The sequence below is a fragment of the Pezoporus flaviventris genome, unplaced genomic scaffold, assembly GCF_033815535.1.
Source record: "Pezoporus flaviventris isolate CSIRO_AGI_PZ_B2104156 unplaced genomic scaffold, CSIRO_AGI_Pfla_v1 ptg000041l, whole genome shotgun sequence".
In the NCBI taxonomy this organism is placed as follows: domain Eukaryota; kingdom Metazoa; phylum Chordata; class Aves; order Psittaciformes; family Psittacidae; genus Pezoporus; species Pezoporus flaviventris.
Window position 1 is genome coordinate 13551238 of NW_026892589.1, and position 19055 is coordinate 13570292.

General features: G+C 55.8%; 1 protein-coding gene across 5 annotated transcripts in view; it reads left to right on the forward strand.

The window, feature by feature from the left end:
* Nucleotides 1-3642: 3642 nt before the first annotated feature.
* RPH3A (rabphilin 3A) overlaps nt 3643-19055 on the forward strand; it is a 29600-nt gene continuing 14187 nt past the window's right edge. Inside the window, exons 1-4 of one of the 5 annotated variants that reach the window (XM_061466430.1) lie at nt 3643-3664; nt 11856-12046; nt 12579-12593; nt 13337-13480. In XM_061466430.1, the coding sequence (XP_061322414.1) occupies nt 11970-12046; nt 12579-12593; nt 13337-13480 (236 nt within the window). In that variant the 5' untranslated portion in view covers nt 3643-3664; nt 11856-11969. Of the gene's footprint in view, nt 3665-11855; nt 12047-12578; nt 12594-13336; nt 13481-19055 lie in introns of those variants that run through there. The other 4 variants (XM_061466431.1, XM_061466433.1, XM_061466432.1 and 1 more) reach the window with 4 other exon arrangements.

The following is a 19055-nucleotide window of genomic DNA, read 5'->3' on the forward strand; positions in this document are numbered from 1 at the left end:
CAGGCAGTCTTTTAGGAGATATATTCTTCCCCTCACCTCGCCAAGGATAATAGTGCAGTTATATAGGACAGAATGTTATCAGAAACGAGAAATGAATGTAAAACTAGCACATATCTTATTAAAAGAGTGTAATGAGCTGCCTACATGATTGAGCTGGGCCTGCTGAGCTTGGGGCTGTGCAGCACTGCTGGGAGCAAGGGCCGAACCCTGGGGCTGGGCTGGGGAGCCTGGTCCTGTCTGTGCCACCATGGGGGATGTGGGGAGGGGAGATGGGGGTGCTGCGGAGGGATTTGGGGTCGCTGGGGGTGCCTCAGGATGTGATGGGGAGGGGGTGAGGTGGGAAGTGGGGTGGGGAGGGGGTGGGATGCTGAAGTCCCCTCTGACAGGGATGGGACCAGGATGGGGCTGGCGAGGACTGACACTATGGAAAGGGCTCTCCTTTTTAATGGCTTTATTGAGTCATTATTATTCCAGCATTTAATGGAGGGGATTAATCGAGGAATTCTTCTCCAGCTTGTGCCTTGCTTGGCATTTCCTGAGCCGGACAGAGGGTGGGCTGGGGGGGCACAAGGTGTTCATTAAATAGTGTGAATCCGGCTGCATCCCACCCAGGTCCCAAGGCTGGGGGGGTGGTGGTGGTTTTCTCCCATCCTGGTGTTTCCTCCTCTTGCAAAAGGAGGTGCAGACTCTGTGGTGCCCAAAGCTCTGAGCACACCCCCCCCCTGGTTTCAGCTACCAGGGCCTGTCCTGCTGCGCGGGGAGCTCAGCTTGGTGCCCATCACCCCCTTCTCCATCCTCCTGTCCCTCTTTTCACTTCCACCTCTTTCCCCAAAGCTGATTTTACCAGCGAGGAGCTGGTTATGGGCAGTGGGAGCTTTCCCATCTCTCCCACATCGCCAACACTAAGTCATCCCTAAAGCACTTGGGTTGAGCGATGAATGGAGAGCACATGAGGGTGAGCAGGCAGGAGTTGTGCTGGTGCATGTTTCCTTCTGTCACATCCCTGGAGCTCCTTGGAGCATCCTTTGGGATCTGTGGCCAGTTGGGCTTGGGGTGGGGGGGGGGGAAGCAGCTTTTAGTGATTCATAGAAGCAAAAAATGCTCTTTTTGGGGCCTGAGCTGCCATCAACCATTTTAATTCAACTCATACAACTGCTTGGAGCTGTGGCTGCGAGGGGAGGGCTTGGTGTGCTCCTGGTTTGCCTTCCCCTGTATCAGAGCCGCTGACAGCTCTGTTATCCAGAGCTTTGGTGTGCTCAGGCTCCAGGAGTTTATAGATTTCCACTGGAACACTCCTAATTAAAGACATTGAAGGCAAAGCATTTTATAAAGCTCAGGTTCCATTGGACTGCCCCCACTTTGCAGGCATCAGAGGAACAACCCCGGCCCGGCGCTGGCTCATTGCTCCCAATCTCCTGTCCAGCACTTCAATTAGATGCGACTAATTGAGCTATAAAACAGAGGGAGAAGTTTCCTCCGGGAGCATCGGAGCAAGGGTGGCAAGAGCTGAGTCAGCAGCACGGCACGTGCCGTGGTTTTGATGCCTTCAGCTGCCGTTTCCAGCACCCTGCTCCATCCCCAGCCCTGACTGACGCCAGGGATGGGAGATGCCTGCAGATGAAGCAGAACCTGCCTCTGCTGCCTCCAGGTCTGGTTGTGGTGCTGATTTAATGCCTGGGGCTGTCTGCAGTGACACACTTGGGTTTATTCCTCATTTGTTCCTACAGAAATCAATGGGAATGGGCCAGGCTCTGTCCGAGCCTCCGGGCAGGATGGCTTTGGGGTTGAACTGAGCATTTTGCTGCGTGCTGAGCCTGATTGCAAGGGGAAATATAAGAAATCCTTGAGAATTAGAGGGCTGGTGAATGTAAAAATAAACCTGGGAGGAAATAAATAACTGAGCCTCCCTTGCTTTGATCTGCTGCAGGAGATGCCAGACTGCCAACGTGTGTTTATAATTCCACAAGAATCAAACCAGCTCTTTTCTCTCAGATGATGGGTTAAAAGAGGGCAGAGGGGAAGGGCCGGGTACCCAGCACAGGGAACTGCAGGGGTTGCTTTTTAACCATTCTGGGAAGCAAGTTTTAGATCTGCGTTTCAGATTCCTGCCTCTTGTTGTGAATCTCCAAGGAAGGTGTCAAGATTCCAGCTGGAAAGGACTGTGCTTGTCTCTGCAGCTACTTTGCATAAGCAAGGCATTCTTACACTAAGCAAAAACACATAGGTGGGCCTGGAAGAGGAGAAGATGCCCATCAAGCATCCGGAGGAATGCCAGTCAACATTCAAGCTGCAGCAGTGGGATGTTTTCCTTGCTGGAGGCAGGAACATGCTCCATTCTTCAGGGATTTCTGTCTCCTCAGGGATTTCTTCTTAAATCCAAAAAAAACCCAGCAGGATTTTCATGAAGGGTTTACTTGCAACTGGTTAAAAAACATTTCTGTCAAAGTGCGGACATTCAGCTGTAGGAATGAGAAGCTTTGATTCCCCCCCAGGCATCACATCATTGTGGTGGCTGAGTGCTGCTCAAAGCTTGGTGGTCTCCTGCTTGCAGAGCAGCTCAGAGCACATCTCACCGCCCTCAGCATCACCTTGCACCATCCTTTATCAACTTCTGTTCACTTTATTAACTCAGCTGCTCCTGCTGAGGTGTCAGGCCAGCTCCATCCCATTCTTCTCACCTTGCTTCACCTGGTGAGAGATGGGGCTTGGAGCAAGCTGCTCTAGTGGAAGGTGTTCCTGCCCGTGGCAGGGGGTCAGAACTGGATGAGCTTTAAGGTCCTTTCAAGCCCAACCCACTCTGTGGCTCTTATGTGGGAGCAACTGGCACGAGAGCTTCTGGAAAGCTGTGGAAGCCCGAGGGTGCTGTGATTCCCCACTGGAATACCAAGAGCAGGTAAAATGAGGCTGCTGGAGGTCAGAGCCCCCTGGCTGGGAAGTGCAAGGTGGTGCCCGGGGTGGGTTCAGGCTGCTGCCGCTTTGGGGTTAGGAAGCCATGGGTGCTTCGGCTCGGGGACTGGGTCCCAATCGCCTGTTTTCCCTGTTCCCTGCAGTAACCATCCTGCAGGCAGGATCAGTGTGCTCCTGGAGGGCTGAGCAGCGCTGAAGTCACCGTAGAGCTTGGCCAGCGAGCTCCCTGTTGAGTGTGGGGCTCAGGCTGGTCTAGACTTAATCTGGGCAAGGGTTGCCAGGTTGTGGGGGTCCCGTGTGCTGCTTAAACCCGAGTGCGGGTCCCCAGAGCCCAGCGGTGGGAGCCCGGTTGGACTCTTGGCTTGTGCCGCAGGCAGTGCAAGGAGATGGACCTGCCCCGCTTCGAGCCCCGATGTAGAGGAGAGATGGGGGGGATGCAGGGCTGGGGAGATGCCCGAGGATGGGGAGGGATGGAACAGGGTGGGGAGGAGGGAGAACGGGAGGCACGGATGGATGGATGGATGGATGGATGGAGGGTAGATAAGGGAGAGAGCTGCCGCCCCCCCCCCCCGCAGCTCGCTGCAGGAGCCGGGGGGGTCCCCCCCGCCTCGCAAAGGGGCTGCTCCCGGGGCGGGCACGGAGCGGGGCCGCCCCGGCCGTGTTCCCTCCCCTCCCCGCGCCGCTCCCGCTCCGCTCCGCAGTGCTGCCGGCGGAGCCGCGCTGCGCCCGGGCCGAGCCCGGCGGGACCCCGGCCCAGGTAAAGGGGGAGCAGGAGGGGGTCGGAGGTGGAGCCGGGGTTGGGGTGCGGATGCGGGGATGCTCGGGCAGAGGCAGTTATCGGGGAGCCTGTGTGAGCTCCCCACGGCCGCGGGTGCTGGAGCTCGGGGCTGGGGCTGGCATCGCCCCTTCGGGCGCGTCCTTGCAGGCGGAGGGAGGATGTGGTCGCTGCTTTTGGACTTCGCTGTGTGCGGGCGACTTCAGAGCGTGTTGGACGTTTGGGGGTTTAAGCCCCTGATGCTCTTGTCCTTGTCGCTGGAGTGTGGGCAGTGCTGGGAGCTGAGCCCCTTCCCTCGGTACCTTGCAGGGATGGGATGCGGAGACCACCCCGGCCCGAGCTGTGAGGGCACGTTGGGTTTTCTCCTCCCTGTTTGGACTCTAAGAGAGCATCACCACCCCGCTCAGGGCCTTTAGCAGGTGCCTTCTCTGCTCCTTTCCCAGGGTGGACAAAGCGATGCAAACAGCATTAAAACCTACTTGGAATCGTAGCCTGAAACCTCCCAGAGGCAAACCCAGCCACCTTGGAAAACAGGCTGAGGCTGCTCACTGCTGACAGGTTGCTTCAGGGAGGGGACCCGGTTATCTCTCTTGCTGGTGTCTTTCTGCTCATTCTGGTTTCAGGTATAAAGTGAAGCAGCAATTTGTCTTTGAGCATTAACGCTCTTCATCTCGCTGCTAAAAGGCTTTGAGTGAGGTGGCTGCCTGAATGTGGCTCTGTTTTGGGCTTGGACCATGCTCCACCACTCCTGGGATCTAGAAAGTGTGTCTGGATCAGTCTGATCCTCCCCTTCCCTGGAGGCTGCAATAAAGAAAAGATAATACAGGGCTTCAAATCACGGACAGTTGGCTCCAGGGATGCAAAGATGATAACAGATGAACCATTTGCTTTAATTACTGGTATCAAAAGCCCAGGCTGCAGCTTAGCCTGAAAATAAATATTGTTAATGTTGTGATACTGGGCTTTATTTGATGATGCATCATTCATCTGGTAGGGATTTAGCGAGCTGCCTGCTTCTGCTGTAGGGGCTGACTCAGGAGATCCGTGTGCAGCCCTTCCACGGGGATCAGCCACATGGGGTACACGGAGCCAGGGGTCGGAGCCCCATTGCTGAACTGGGGGTTGCTGTAGCATCCTGTGGGCTCTTTGCTGGGATCCCCCAGCAGAGCAGCATTGGTGGGTGATTCTGGTCCGTGATGCTGCTCCGCAGCAGCCCCGCAGGACTCTGCCGTACCGGGCGATGCGGTGGGAGCCGTTTGCCATCGCCTGTGTGCCTGGTCCTGCGGGATGAGCTTCCAATGAAGCCCCTCTGCATCAGACCCGTTAAGAGCAACCCACCGGGGTGCAAAGAGCATCCCCTGCTTGGTGCTGGCTCCAGCCGGCTGGGCTGCTTTCTCCTCCTTGCCAGTCCTGCTTTTGCACTGGGGAGAGCCAAAAAAGCACGTCGAGCACAGAAAAAGCATGGGGTTTGTGCGGACAACCCTTTGCAGCGAGGGTGAAACCCGGGAGCCTGTTGCGGGACTCCGCTGTGCCTCTGTGTGCGAGCTGGTGTTAAACGTTCCCCGGGTTGGGAAAGGACAAGGGGAGGAGAACTGCCAAGAGGAGTAAGGACACTCACAGCTCCCGAGTCTCTTTTGGTGCTTAAGTTTTGAGGGACTTTCTATGGGACCCCGTCTATGGGATGGAGATGATCTGTGTCTGCTGCAGGCGCTGAGGGCTGTGCTGACAGCGGTGCCCCTCTGCCGGCTCCTGCCGCCTGCAGCCAAGTGCGGGTGTCACTGCAGTCATTGCCAATTAGCGCTGATAGGTAATGAATCCCTCCGGATGTCCCAGCTGAGCACTGAGGGCTGGGCAGGGAGCCGTGCCCCCAGGGGCAGCCTGATTCATTCCCCCATCCCCGTTAAGCTGGAGGCTGGGGCTATTGACCGTGATGGTTTATAGCGCTGGGAGATGCTCTGGCTCCATCCCTGTCCGTACCTGCATGTGTCCGAGCAGCACCACTCCCCTCCAGCCCCAGGAGGTGGGTACGGGCTTTCCTGTTTGGGGCTGATATGTTGGTGATGGGGGGACAGGTCTGTGTGAAAGCAGGTACTTAACAAGTGTGTGTGGGGAGGGAAAGGAGCTGCCTTTACCTGGAAGCTGGGAGCCCAGCATCACGCAGGGTGGTGCAGATGCTGTGCTGGGGTGGCTGCATGCTCCTCTCCGATGGTGGCTGGGCTCCTCATGGCTCTCAGGATGCAGCGCTGGGAGCACATCCTCTGCTCAGACCTGGCTTGGGTGCCTGGCCTTGGTTGGCCACCCCTGCTACCCCCAGTGAGGGCAGGCTTGCAGCACTGGGCATCCTTTACCCGTGGTCTGGGGACAGGACACGTGCTCTTGTGTGATGCCGTGGTCCTCGACCACTGCCTGGGGCATCCTGCAGGCACTGTCACTGCCTTCGGGAACTGACCCTGCAGCGAGCAGGAGCTGCCACCTCTGAGCACGCTTTGCCTCTTCAGGCTGGCAGCTGCTTCCCAGCCTTCTCCCATCACCGAGCTTAACTCCTGCTGCTGCTGCTCCCATCGTGTGGGGGTCCCTGTGCCTGATGGGGCTGCTGCATCCCGGCGGCTCCTGCCACGCGCCCCATTCCTGGCAGTGCCCGAATGGAGGGCGGTGTGCCGGAGCCGTGTAGGGATCTGTTGCTAAGCAGCCTTTGGAGCAGCTCTGCCGCGGCGAGAGGAGCGATGGCAGCACCATCACCGCGTTTCACAGCACTGGGGTGCACTTGGGCATCACCCGGATGGGGACCCCCAGCCCCAGGTAAGTCCCATAAACCCCAAAGTGATGTTTCCCCCTCCACCATTGTCTTTCCCACAATTAAACAGCGGGAGTAAATCCTCCTGACAGCATCATAACAGTGTTTGGTTTGGGAAGGAGCTGCTGGAGGAAACATCAACGTGCTGCTTAAATAAAACTGACTGTGCGCTCCTGCTCAGCTGCCTTGGGATGGAGCTGTGTCTGGAGGATGACAGGGAGCTGGGAATTAAGGGGGAGGGAACGAAAAAAGGCTTCTCTCAGCACCTTATGTGAATTTAAAGGCAGTGGAGGCATTGGCCAAACCGAAGGCGTTGGCATTTGGGAGGGCTCCCAGCTCTGTTGCTGGATTTAGCTGGAGGATAGCGGAGGCAGGAGCATCCCTGTGGGCTCCAGTGTGGGTGAATGCACTGTGCCAGCAAGCAGCATGCCAGCTCCTGGTGGTCCCATCCTGGTGTGCCCTGGGGATGGGTGGCTGTGGGATCAGGACCAGGATGATGGCCAGGACTTGTGTTGCTTTGCATTTCTTGCCTGTGGGTCACCCTCACCTATGGCCTGTGGCCATCACCGTCACTTACCTGCAGGGTCATGTTTAGCCTCCATTAACCAACTGGTGCCAAGCTGTGGGGCCTCTGCTCCCTGCGAGGCTCTGGTATGGGGCTGAAGGACATGGTGACCCCAGGTCTGCAGCCCTCTGCTGCTGGCTCTTTCCCAAAGGCTGGATTTCCAGGACCCCAGCCTTTGCTTTGCCGCAGTGCAGCCGGAGGGCTCCATTCCCTGGGATCTGATCCCGCTTTATGCCATCTTTCACCATGTGGTTGGGACACATGGATCCTTACGGGAGCATGGGCAATTGTACTGCTATGGCTGAGGGCCATGGGGTGCTTTACCTGCCATAGGGTGACTGTCCTGCTGTCCTGTGCCCCAGTCCCATACCTGTCCAGGTATTCCTTGTGGGATCCAGGCCAAGCAGCTTCAGTTCCCCACTTACCCGTGTTTGCTGGGGTCTGCCTCTCCTCTTGCTCTTTTATAAAGCCTCAAATGCGTTTTCTGTTCCTGAAGCAACACCTGTAAAGGAGCTTCCCCAGTTCCACCTGAACTTTCTAAACCAGCTTCCCTGGGGGATGAGGCAAAGTGTGGATGCTGGTTACCTCGGGATTTGAGGGAATTCTGGTGCATGGGGCTGGGCTGCCCCTCTGCTCTGCCGATTGCTTTGCAGCATTCCCTCTTTTGGGGCTGTCCACACCTTTTTTCCCCCTTCCTCTGCATTTAAATCCATTCGTACCAAATCCTGCCTGACCCTGGAGGGGGCTGAGTAATGTGCTGTCTGCTCAGGCAGCTCTCTGTGGCCCCTATAGCCAGGCACCCGCTCCATAGGGAATGCTATGGGGTGTGTGTGGCTCCTGTGTTTTTCCTGGCAAAGGAAGAGCCCAGGCATTGAGAGATGCTCAGGGCAGAGCCAGGCACGGTGCAAGGTGTCCGTACCAGGTCTCCGGTGAGGACCTGGGGTCCCCTACGCTTTGCATGGCTCTTTGGGGTGCCAGGCACCAGCCCTGGTGCTGGGGCATTGGGGAGGGCAGGATCAGACCCTGATGGACCTGTGAGATGGTGGTGAATGGGAAAGAGCTCCAGCTAGGAAGGATGTTTGGGGATGCCTGTGCTGGGTGGCGGGGGGCACCGCTCCCATCCCAAGGCTCCTGGTGCATCCCGGCCTCTGCATCTGCTGGGGGGTTCCCACTGGGTCACCCTAAAACACCCCCCCCCTTCTGCCCCATCAGCAACCGCATGCTCATAGCCTGCTTTTCCCTCCCCGTTCAGCTGGGGTGCATAAACCAGCTCCTATGCATCAGAGCTGGCATGCAAACCCCATCAGCCTGACAGAGGGTAGCGTTTGGATCCATTCGAGTTCCAAACCTCTTGTTTGGTGCTGATGCTGCTCCCCTTGGCACCCGAGCAGCAGTTTGGGTTGCTTGCTTGGGGGCTGCCTGCCGGTGTTGGGTACCAAGCTGTCGGCAATGCCCCTCGCAAGCGCGTTTGGGCCGGCTGAGTGGACGGGCTCGAAACCTGCTCTTTCGAACCGGATTAATGGCATTAGGCTTTGTCAATGCACAAATTACCTCATCATTGGCACTGGCAGGTGGTGTGGAGCAGCAGACTTATTCAATATTTAAGAAAGCTGCATTGCAGAGCTGAGAAGGCTGGAGAAATAGGTTGCCTGTGTCAGTGTCTTTGCTGGTGGAGACGATCTCTGCAGGCGCCAAGTGCAAGGTGTTGAGCTCACCATCCAAACCTGATGGTTGCACTGGGAGGCTTCACAACAAGGAGTGTTCTGGTTCCTACCCCGCTATGTTATTTCCACATGGTTAAACCAGTGCGTTTGGGCAGGCTCTTTGCAGATGCCTGGCTGGTGAGGACACTGTGAGTGGCTTCAGGTCTTGCCTAGGGTACCAGCGGCCCCGTGTTCCTCCTGGTGCCCATGGGGCAGGACGGGCTCGTGCCATGGGGCTCCCGCTGCCTTTCCCTGCCCACCCAGGGCGGCTGGGATCTGCTGGTTGATGATGCTGCGACTGCTGGATTTTGGGGGCTGGGATGAGCCCGTGAATCGGCACCTCTCGGCTCGGAGCAAGCGGGATGACCTGTGGCTCGGTGAGAGGCAGAGATTCATGGGAGGTGTTCAACCCCTTTTTATTAAGGCATGATCAAACTCATGGGCTCCGTCATACAGAAGTAATGGAGCAGTGTGATTAGAGTCATGTGCCTCTTCCTTAAGGCCAGAAATTAAGATCCTGCTTCTATTCCTGGCTCTGCCGCCTCACTCCTCCCAGCCTCCGCTGGGAATCGGGAATGAGAGGGCTCCTCACATCCCTGCTGATGGCAGACCTTGGGGGGGGGAGCAGGTCCTAGGACCCTCTGGGGACAGCCCAACCCTGGAAGGTGTGGGCCTCCTTCTAGGATGGGATGTTTTCATTGCGTTAACGAAACGCTGCTGCATCCCATCGATCACAGCTTGGATTGCCACAGCCTTTTGTCTGCGAGCAAGGGAGGCGGGGGGGGGAAAGCCACCGTAAGCTGTTATTTTGCTCTTTACGGTGCACTAAAAATGCAGAAGGAAGCATTAGGACAAGCAGGAGTAGTTGCTGGAAGTAATGCAAAGTAGAGCTTCAGAATCTATTATTTATAGGCGGAGGGAAAGGCTTGTGTATTCCTGGAGGAAGCATCCCCGGGCTCTCCTCCATGTGCAGCAAAGCGAAACACCCGCAGCCTCTCCGTTACAAGCAGAAAGTTCTAGCTGGGGAAGGAGTTTTCCTGCCCGCTGCCGGAGATGGCTCTCCCCTTTCTGCTAGGCAAAACCAGGGATGTACCCCTATTCCTTGCATCCTGCTCCACGTGACCTTGGGCAAGTGCTTTATCCACCTTCAACCTCCCCACAGATGGATGCTGGCGGCGCTGCCCTTCATCCCGGTGCACCCCGTTAAATCTGTGTCCAGCCCCACGGGACCCCTCAGCTCCTGGTGGTACCCAACAGGGGTTTGCTGCTGCAGGGTGGGTTGGGGAGGTGCTGGTGAGGTCTGAAATGAACAATTTGCTTATTTAACTGATCTTGTCCCTCGGAGCCTCCTGGTTTGGCACAGGAATAGTGGCGGGATGAGACCAGCAGAGCACCGGTCACCCCACCTGCTTCACTTCTATTCCTTTTTTTTATGTATTTTTGGAAGTTATCAGTGAAGCAAAGGTGAGCCTTAGATCTCTGCTGTCTCTTCAGGGAGTGATGGAGAAACCCTGCACCATTGTGGAGCAGGAAGTGGAGGCTGGGAGTTACATCTTTCCCCTTTGTGGGAAAGTTACGCGTTATTCCCTGTCTTGGTGTTTGGGATTTCAGTGGGGCAGCTTTGCAAGAGCCCATGTAACACCTCCTCCTCGGAGCAACCTCCCCAGTGCCGCTGTTGGAGTTTTGCTGGGAGCTGCAGTGGCTTTGTGCCCTGGGAAGGTGCATTGCCTGCCTTTGGGCTGTGCTCTGGTCCTGCTGGGACCTGCTGGCAGTTCTAGGATGCTGCTTTGGTGCTGGGACATGGGTGGCTGAGCCAGGGGGGAATCTGGGGCAGCATCTTCCCAGGGCAGCAAGCCTGGGAGGATGAATGGCCCTTGGGCTCTGCAGAGGGGTTTGTGGGCTTGCTTCAGCTCTGCTGCAGGCAGGAGGAAGCAATTCAAATGCAGGTGCTGCGAGCAATGCAGGCGTGAGGCTGCTGCAGCGGGGGGATCCCAGCAGGAATCCCATCCCGGCTCTGTGGAGGTGATGGGAAGGGGGAAACCTGCAGGTGGGGAGCAGTTGAGCTTGTAGGAACATCCCCCATCATCAGGAGGCCCTAAGAGAGGGGTGGTTTGTGTCCTCCTTGGTGCCTTGTGCTCTAGTCAGCACTGCAGCAAAGCCAAGCCCTTCATGGAGGGGCTGCCTTTTCTCTCTTATTTCCACCTTAAAGGGAGGCTCAGCCGGAGCTTTTCCCTTTGCAAGTGATGTCTCATGGGTGATGCTGTCCACAGACCCACAAGATGCGCCCTCTGCTCTTGGGGACCATCCCGAGGTGGTCCAGGTGTGGCAATGGCCTGCAATGTGATGGCAGCATCCCCTGGTACCCCATGGGCTGTGCACTGGGAGGGACCTTGTCCTCCCCTTGGCTGGGGAACTGCTCTGTGTGCAGCGTTCACCCGTGTAAAAGCACTGGTTATCCCTGAGATGGTGGGACACATGGATCTATCCCTGTGCCATGGGTGATGCTGGTCAGCATCCACTTGGGCTTTGCCATCCGTTCCCCATCCCCACGTGGTGGGTGGAGGGGTAAAACACCCCCAGAAAATGGGAATAAACTGAATAAATGTGGGGTTTAACAAAAGCTGTCAGTTTTGCTGAAAGGAGAAGGGTTTGAAGAGGTCCCTCTCGTGATGAGTCTTTTGGAGATAAGTAGAATACCACGTTCGGGTCCTGTTATCACACGATGGTTGCCACATCCTCCTTCAGCTCCTCTCCCGGCTTCATTTTGCAAAGCTGAAAAAGAGGAGTTTTGGTCCCGAGGGGGATGTGGTTTCGGGGGAGAAAGTTTTCTACTTCGTAGGTTTTCTTATGAAACAGAAGCAGCCTCTTCCCTCCCAGCTCTGAAGCCTCGTAATTAATGTGAGGTCGGGTATCTCATTAATTACATCCACGTGGAGTGCGGCTGCATCGCCCTCCTGGGAGGGCTCTGCCTGTAGGCTCCTGCATCCCGTGCACAGCATCCAGACAGTGACTGTAGCGACATTCCTGTTCCTCTCCCTGCTCCTCAATGCCAAAACCAAAGCCCGGTGTGATTTGATGGGGTTTGGTTTGGTTCTGTCCCCCCCACTCCAGCCTGCCTGGCAGCAGCAGGACACCTCCATAGGCATCGCTGGTGTCTGAGCCCCCCGGTGCGCCGAGGCTGAGCGGTGCAGCACCGGTGCTCCTGCATCCCCGCGGCAGCCGGCGATGACCGACGCGGTGGTGGGAGGCAGCTCTGACCGGTGGATGTGCCCCAGCGACAGGACCATGTCTCTCAGGGCCAGGTAAGAGGAGGGACTGGGCGCTGCGGGATGCTGCTGGGGCAGGAGGGAGGGAGGAAGGGAAGTCCCCAGGGGTGGGATGTGTTGGGGGTGCGCCCACCTTGTTCTTCCTCTGGGCATATTGGGAATTGGGTTTGCGTTCATTGGATGGGGGCATTTTGCCATGTTGCCTCCTAAGCCACAGTGAAAGGTGGTGGGGACAGATCCACGGGCATGCAGCGCCCCAGTGCCTCTGAGGAACCCTGTTTGTCTGTCCTCATGCCCTCCAATGGGGCCACCGTGCAGGGTGATGCTGCATCCCGCTGCAGCAGACCCTTGTCCCCTATGGGTGGGTGCTGGTTTTGGGTGCCTGGGCAGTACGGGGGCTGGGAGATGCTCGTGTTTGGATCTCACTGCTTCACATTGCTTTGACGGAGCAGCAGGTATCCATGGGGAGGGACGTGCTGATGGGCATCATCACCCTGAGGTGGGGAGCGCTGTCCTCATCCCTTCTCTCACCTAACCCTTGTTCCCTCTTTTCCCCCGTGCCTCCCAGCAGCGAGAAGGAGCAGTAAGTATCTCGCTTGCTTTATTTGTCCTATTGCTCTTTACCTGCTGCTCTGATGGTGTTGAGAGAAGAGGAAAAACCTTGCTCTGGATGCAAGGAAAAAGCAATTAATGTGGGGAAGCGTTGCACAGGGTTTTAATGAATCTAAGGCTTGAGACTGTGCCGGTCTGCTCAGCCCAGGGGGAAGACAGCCAGGGAAGGTCTTCCGAGGAGCAGAAAGATGAGGGGAGGAGAGGTGTTTGCTTTTGCAGCCTTGGTTAGCGTTTCCCCTCTGCCACTTGCTAATTTGCCAGGCTGAGTGGCAGACGGTCCCGTGCCCCCAGGTTAAAGCTGCCTGACACCCCGGCTGCACTCGCTCTGCTAAAGGATCTTTGGGATGATGTCAGGAGAGGGAAAACTCCCGTGTTTGACAAAATGTACCCAAACCAAGAGCCATTCCTGTGGCCATCACCCTGGCAGCGCGCTGGCAAACCTGCTGGGAGCAGGGGGCCAGCTTAACTGTGTCAGTTGATGCTTAATGCGGAAACAAGGATATTTTTGCGAGGGAAGTTTGTTTTTCCATAGGAAATGAGTGTTTCCATATGAAACCCATCTCAAAATGGAAATAAGAGCTCCCACCATGGACGGGGTTATTTGCTAGATGAAAGCTTAGAGGATGGGGATGTAGCGCTTGGGAATCGGTGCCTGGCTATCGCCCGCCTACACGTGTGTGTGCACATGTATGATGTTTCCCCCTCTCTCTGCAGGGTCCCCGCTGGCTGGACTGCGCGGGGCGGCCAACCCGACCAGCAGCGCAAGAGCGTGGAGCTGACGGATGAGGAGAAGGAGATCATCAACCGAGTCATCGCCCGGGCCGAGAAGATGGAGGAGATGGAGCAGGAGCGCATCGGGTAAGGCCGCGGCGGCACCGCGGTGCCGGTGGGATGGGAAGGACCACGAGCGGTGCTGGTGCTGGTGGGGGAGACAATCACTTGGCTGCTTTCCTGGCCAGCAGCTACTGCAGTGCAGTGTTTCTCCTGCAAGGGAGCCTGCGGGGGATCTTTTGGAGCTGGCATTGGTCCTCGGCCAGGAGGAACCTGTAAGCGGGGGAAGGAGCTGCTCCGTGTGCTGCCGTGCCCTGGACCAGGAACTCATCCACTTTTGTTTGGTCCAGAAGGGATCATTAATCGCATCTCCTTTTGAGGAGCTGTTTGTCCAGTTCTGAGCCCGAGCACCTGTGAGTGTGGGCGAAGCTAGAGCTCACCAAAATGTGTTTTGTCTTGATTTGGGAACACTGATGGATCCATTGCCCTCTCCCAGCCACGTGTCTCTGTGGTTAACCCTTCCTGCCACCCAGAAACAGGCTGAATGCAAAGCTGAATACGTCTGAGTGATGCCTCAGGGCTGGCCGTGTGTTGGGACCAGGGGTGCTGGTGCTGCCCCAACCGCATCCATAGCGAATCACCCAATATCAGCGGTGGGTGCTGGGGGCATCCATGGTGCTGGAAGCACCCAGCATAGAGCAGAGGGCAAGTAGTGCCCGTGTTTGCTTTTACTGCATCTCTACCCCGCTTGGGCAAAGGTGCTGGGTGAAGCAATGCTGATAATCAGGTATTGGCTTGCTGTGCTGGGGATGGCTTCCGGAGGGGATCACGGTAATCCTGTTCGTCAGGCATCACGCCTCTCCTCATTACTGAGCAGCGTTTTATTCTTGCTGAGCTTAAGCATCGACTGCTGAGTTTTTTCCTTGCAGGGAAAATGCTCGGGTCCAGGCAGGCACTGAGCTCTCTGCTGCCTCAGAGAGTGGCAAAGCCTCTCTTAGCTCGGGGATGGCTTCCCCCAGCCAACAGGAGCATCGCTCTGCAGGGCAGCTGCTTGGTGAAAGGACCGGGCTTTAACCTGCCAGAGGGGAGACTGAGATGAGCTCTCAGGCAGAAGCTCTTCCCTGTGAGGGTGCTGAGGCGCTGGCACAGGGTGCCCAGAGAAGCTGTGGCTGCCCCATCCCTGGCAGTGCTCAAGGCCAGGTTGGACACAGGGGCTTGGAGCAAGCTGCTCCAGTGGAAGGGGTCCCTGCCCGTGGCAGGGGTTGGAGCTGGAGGAGCTTTAAGGTCCCTTCAACCCAAACCAGGCTGGGATTCTATAACCTGCCTGCACTCAGAAAGCTTTCATCCATCACCCCAGCTGCTTGGTAACACTTCAACGTTGTGTGTTTGCGATGCAGTCCCGGGATGCTCCAAATGCACCCACGGCCTCTGAAGTCCTGGGCTTATTTACTTGTCTCTAGAATTGCTTTGCTGGGAGCTGGTTTGTGAACAGCATAGGCAGATGCTGCCTTGACACTGCCTGGGCTCAGCGTGTGCCCCATGGATGTGCTGCTCCCTGGGCACAGGGCAGCACCCCAGCTTCACGTTACAACATTCCCTTCTTTCCCCTCCCGGCTTTCTAGTAGAAAGCAGGTGAAAGCAGCTATGAATGGTGGTGATTCATTCCCAGAAAGTGCTTACAACCAGCGTTTTCCCAGCTTTGCCCATTTACAAGATAAGAGTCACTCCCCAACGTGATGATGCTCTTTGGCTTATGCTTACATCAACTTCAGCAGTGGGGGGGAGAGAGCTGCTTCTGCATCGTGCACCGCTGCAGCTGCTTGCAGACGTGCAGGAACTCTCCCTTCTCCCCTCGTTATGCGAGCTGGAGGAGGTTCTCTCCTCCTCATTCATGAAAAAGCCGGTGGAGGACTTGGTGCCTGCTCGGAGTAGAGCAGGGGAGGGCTGGCGGATGTGCAGGCGCAGCTGATTCGCCTCCTGCGCGTAGGCGAAGCAGGAGCTGTGCCAGCTCCTTTGTGTTTGTTGGCTTGCACAACAGGAGCTGTCGGATGTGCAGCTACAGGAGCAGGGGACGGTGTCTGCATCAGTCTCGTACAGGGTCAGGAGCTGCTGGGGCATTATCCGGGATAGCTCCTTATATTAGGGAGCAATCCGGGTTTGCCAGGGTGGCCTCCGGCAGGATGCAGGGGTTGAGCGTGTCCCTTGGTCAGGGAGGTGCTCCCAGAAAGCCTGGTTTTCTGGGATGTTCCATAGTGTGAGAGATAAAAGAAGGGAAGATCCATTAAAAACCTGCGTTAGGTTAATGTAAGGAATAGCTTACATGAAACGAACGTGCCTTCCAAAGGGGGGACATGCGGCAAATACTTGGAGTTGTCTTGTGAGTGGATGCGGTTTTGTGTGCATTTGAGCTTTATGTATAATACTTGAGCAATCACAAAGTCTCCAGCTGGCTGCAAATGAACCTCCTCATGCTTTGAAGTCCCCCCTGATCTAATGCCATCCATCTCCTGCCCTCTCATGTCCCTTCTCCTGTATCCGCCGTCCCATGAGTCCCTTACCTCCGCCAGCCAGGGCAGGGTGAGAACAAATCGATGCTGCTTGTTGAGAAGATGTTTGTGGAATTGGTCTTTGTGTCAAACCCAGCTCAAATTAATCTAGCAAAAGAGTATTTTTAGCGCTGGGGATGGACGGAGGCCCGCGGGAGACGTGGGCTGGATGCTGATGAGGTCTGTAGGACAGGGACACTTTGGTGTGTGTTTTTATTTTGGCTGGGTCATTGTCTCGTAGCGCAGAGAAGGATAACAGGAGCTGAAATCACCTTAAACAGTGACAGAGTGCAAGCTGACGAAGGACTTTACAACTGTCTGGGGATTAGGATAATCCTTTGGGCTACTTCAGGAGCACAAGAGCTGAAAGTCGGCTGGCAGCAGGAGCAGAAGGCAAAGTGGACTTGGAGCAGGGATGGATCCGCTCCCTTCCCTTCTCCTGCCCTGCCTGGCCTGGGCTCTTGCTTGAGGTGGGGGGGTCTCTCTGTGCTGTCTCCTGCTGTGGTGGTGATGCTCCAGCTGTGGTGCATGAGGAGCCCATGCCTCCCAGCTGATACGGGAGCATATGCAGGCACTAATTGGCTCCGTTTTATGCCTATATCAGTAACCCACCGAGGCTGCTCTGCTGCCTAATGAGGTTCCATCGTGCTCTCGGCATCAAAGAAAATACCTTAAACCCCATCCAAAGTCAGAAATTGCCATTTCTGAGGAGCACCTCATGGCACGGAGCTGGTTCTCCCAGGGCTGATGCGACACATCGCTCCTGGACGTGGCTGTGCCCCTGCCTGGCCGCAGCGGCTCCCTTCCCTCCAGTTGCCTCTCAAAGGACAACGCTGTGACTGTTTCCCTGTGGGTCACAGCCTCTCACCTTTCCTCCAAGAGCACCAGCTACCAAGCAGGGTTGTGTTTTAATTTGGCTACTTATTGCAGGGGTGACACATGCATAACGCCGGAGCAGATGGCTGGAGTGCCAGGGGATTAAGTCATTAACCCCGGTGGCCTGCAGCAGAGATGCTCTCTGGGGACCACAGGCTGGTATCTTCTTCCTTGTGTTCAGACAACACAAAAAGAAACACAGGGGCTGGGAAGGGCAGGGGGGGGTGCTGGAGGCAGACAGAAACGTCTCCTGAGATGCCAGCTTCTAGAAGAGATGAGGTTCATTCATGGCCAGCAGACAGCTCACAAGCTGCTTGCATTTCTGTGTTGGTTTCCCCCTCACAAAACCTCTCCTCTCTTATTTCTCAGACTGGAATGAGTCTCCTTGTAACAGATCACAGGAGGCACAAGCCCCTGGGATGATGTGCTAGCCTGGGATACTTTGAAATGCATGAATCCTCTGACCTCCTTGAGCATCTTCCCTCCATAGGGCTCTCAGTGGAGGTCGAGCTTTGAAAGTGGAGCTGTAGAAGCCCAGCTGATGCTTTTACCTTTGGTTACCCGTGCGCCTGTCAGGGCAGAAAATTGCTTCTAATTTTTCGTCCTGGTTTTAATTATGTTTTATTTAATCTGCAGCTTGGCTTCTTTTCGTGCCTCTTTTCTACCATTAAACTTAGCCTTAATTTCATATTCAGCCCTTTAAGGCACCCGATTTCCCCACGGAGGCAAGTCAGTGCTTCGTTCTGGAGGCACTCCCTGACCTCCTTTGTGTTTTACTTCAGTTCCTGTTTTGCCATGTAAGCTGTGGCTGGGCCCATTGCCGCATGGGGCTCACCCAGCTCTTGATGCCCTGCATCGGGCCCTTCTCCACCCCTTGCAGCAGCTCTTTCTCTGCTGCATTAAATGTCCTCCCCGACGCTATTTGAAAGCCATTAGGCACGTCTTTAGCCATTGGTTTCTGCAGAGTGGCAATGAATATTTCAACACAACAAAGTCCAACCGTGCCTGCCCTGCTGTGAAGTCCTGTTTCCCGAGATCATGAGGGACAATCCAGGTTGCTGGGAAAATGCCAGTGCTGTGGCCCTGGGGGTTTCTATCCTATTTAGGACTCACCCCAGCCTGAAGCGGTCCCTCAGCCTGCAGCAGCCCTTGCTGCATCCCTGCGAGACCCTCTCCTGCTGCAGGCAGGAGGTGATCTGATAGCAGGGGAGGTCTCCCACAGCCCTCGCCTTTCTCTTCCACCAAGCTGTATTTATGGGGCCAGGCAGACACTGTGTTCCCAAGGGACTGGTTTAGTGCTGTTGTCTCAGGTGCACGTTAAGCGTTTCAGACGTAGTGTATTGCCCCCTTCTCATACCTTGCTTCCATCATTCCTAACTCGTATTTCTTAGGCCGATGAAGGATGCTCTTGCTCTCTGCAGGGCTGTTTCCAGGAGCAGCGATGCTGGGCTTAGCCAGCTCCCTGCCACTGGCTTCAATTACTCCTCTTTTGGGTTCTTTTTTCTCCCATGTTTTAACAATTTGAAGCGTTTTATCCTGCTCTTTGAAGTTAGAAAGGCCAGAGGGATGGGCACTTTGAAGTGCGTGTAATCGTAAGAAAGATGCTGCTTAGTGCTAGAGATGTGCAAGGGAGAGGGATGAACTGGATGGCTATTTATGTGCACTAAAAATGAGGGAGGGGAAATGATATTTAGGGGACAGAAAAGCCTTTGGGAGGATAGAAAGCTGGTTCCTGGCTGCTACCTGGGCAGGAACAGGGCACCCCTTTGGTTAGCAGTGGGACAACAGCATGCGTGTGGGGCTCTGGCACGCATGTAGGGTGGTGTTGGATGGAGTCAACACCAAACCTGGGCTTTTTGCTTCCAGTTTTCACGTCAATCAGGAGGTTCCCAGCCCATGGGTCTCGGCGCAATCCCCCCTTTCCCAAGTCCTGCCCTCTTCTGCAGGCTGCACACCAGGGAAACCCTAACCTTTTATCCAGTGCTCTCCTGGTGGGCTTTGAATGGGTGGGGGGGATAAAAAAGGCCATTTTCTCCAGTTGGAATGGGTGTTTGAACTAGGCAAACGTGCTTGGTTTGAACCTGGTGCCACAGGTGTGTGTGCTGACTGCTCAAGCTCTTCCACTGGTTAAAAAAACCTCTTAAGGAGCTGCTTCTGCTAAATGAGAGACTGCAAAAGGATTTGCAGCTAAAAAATGAATCTCTTCAAACGCAAAAGCTCCCCCCCCCACTTTGATTGTG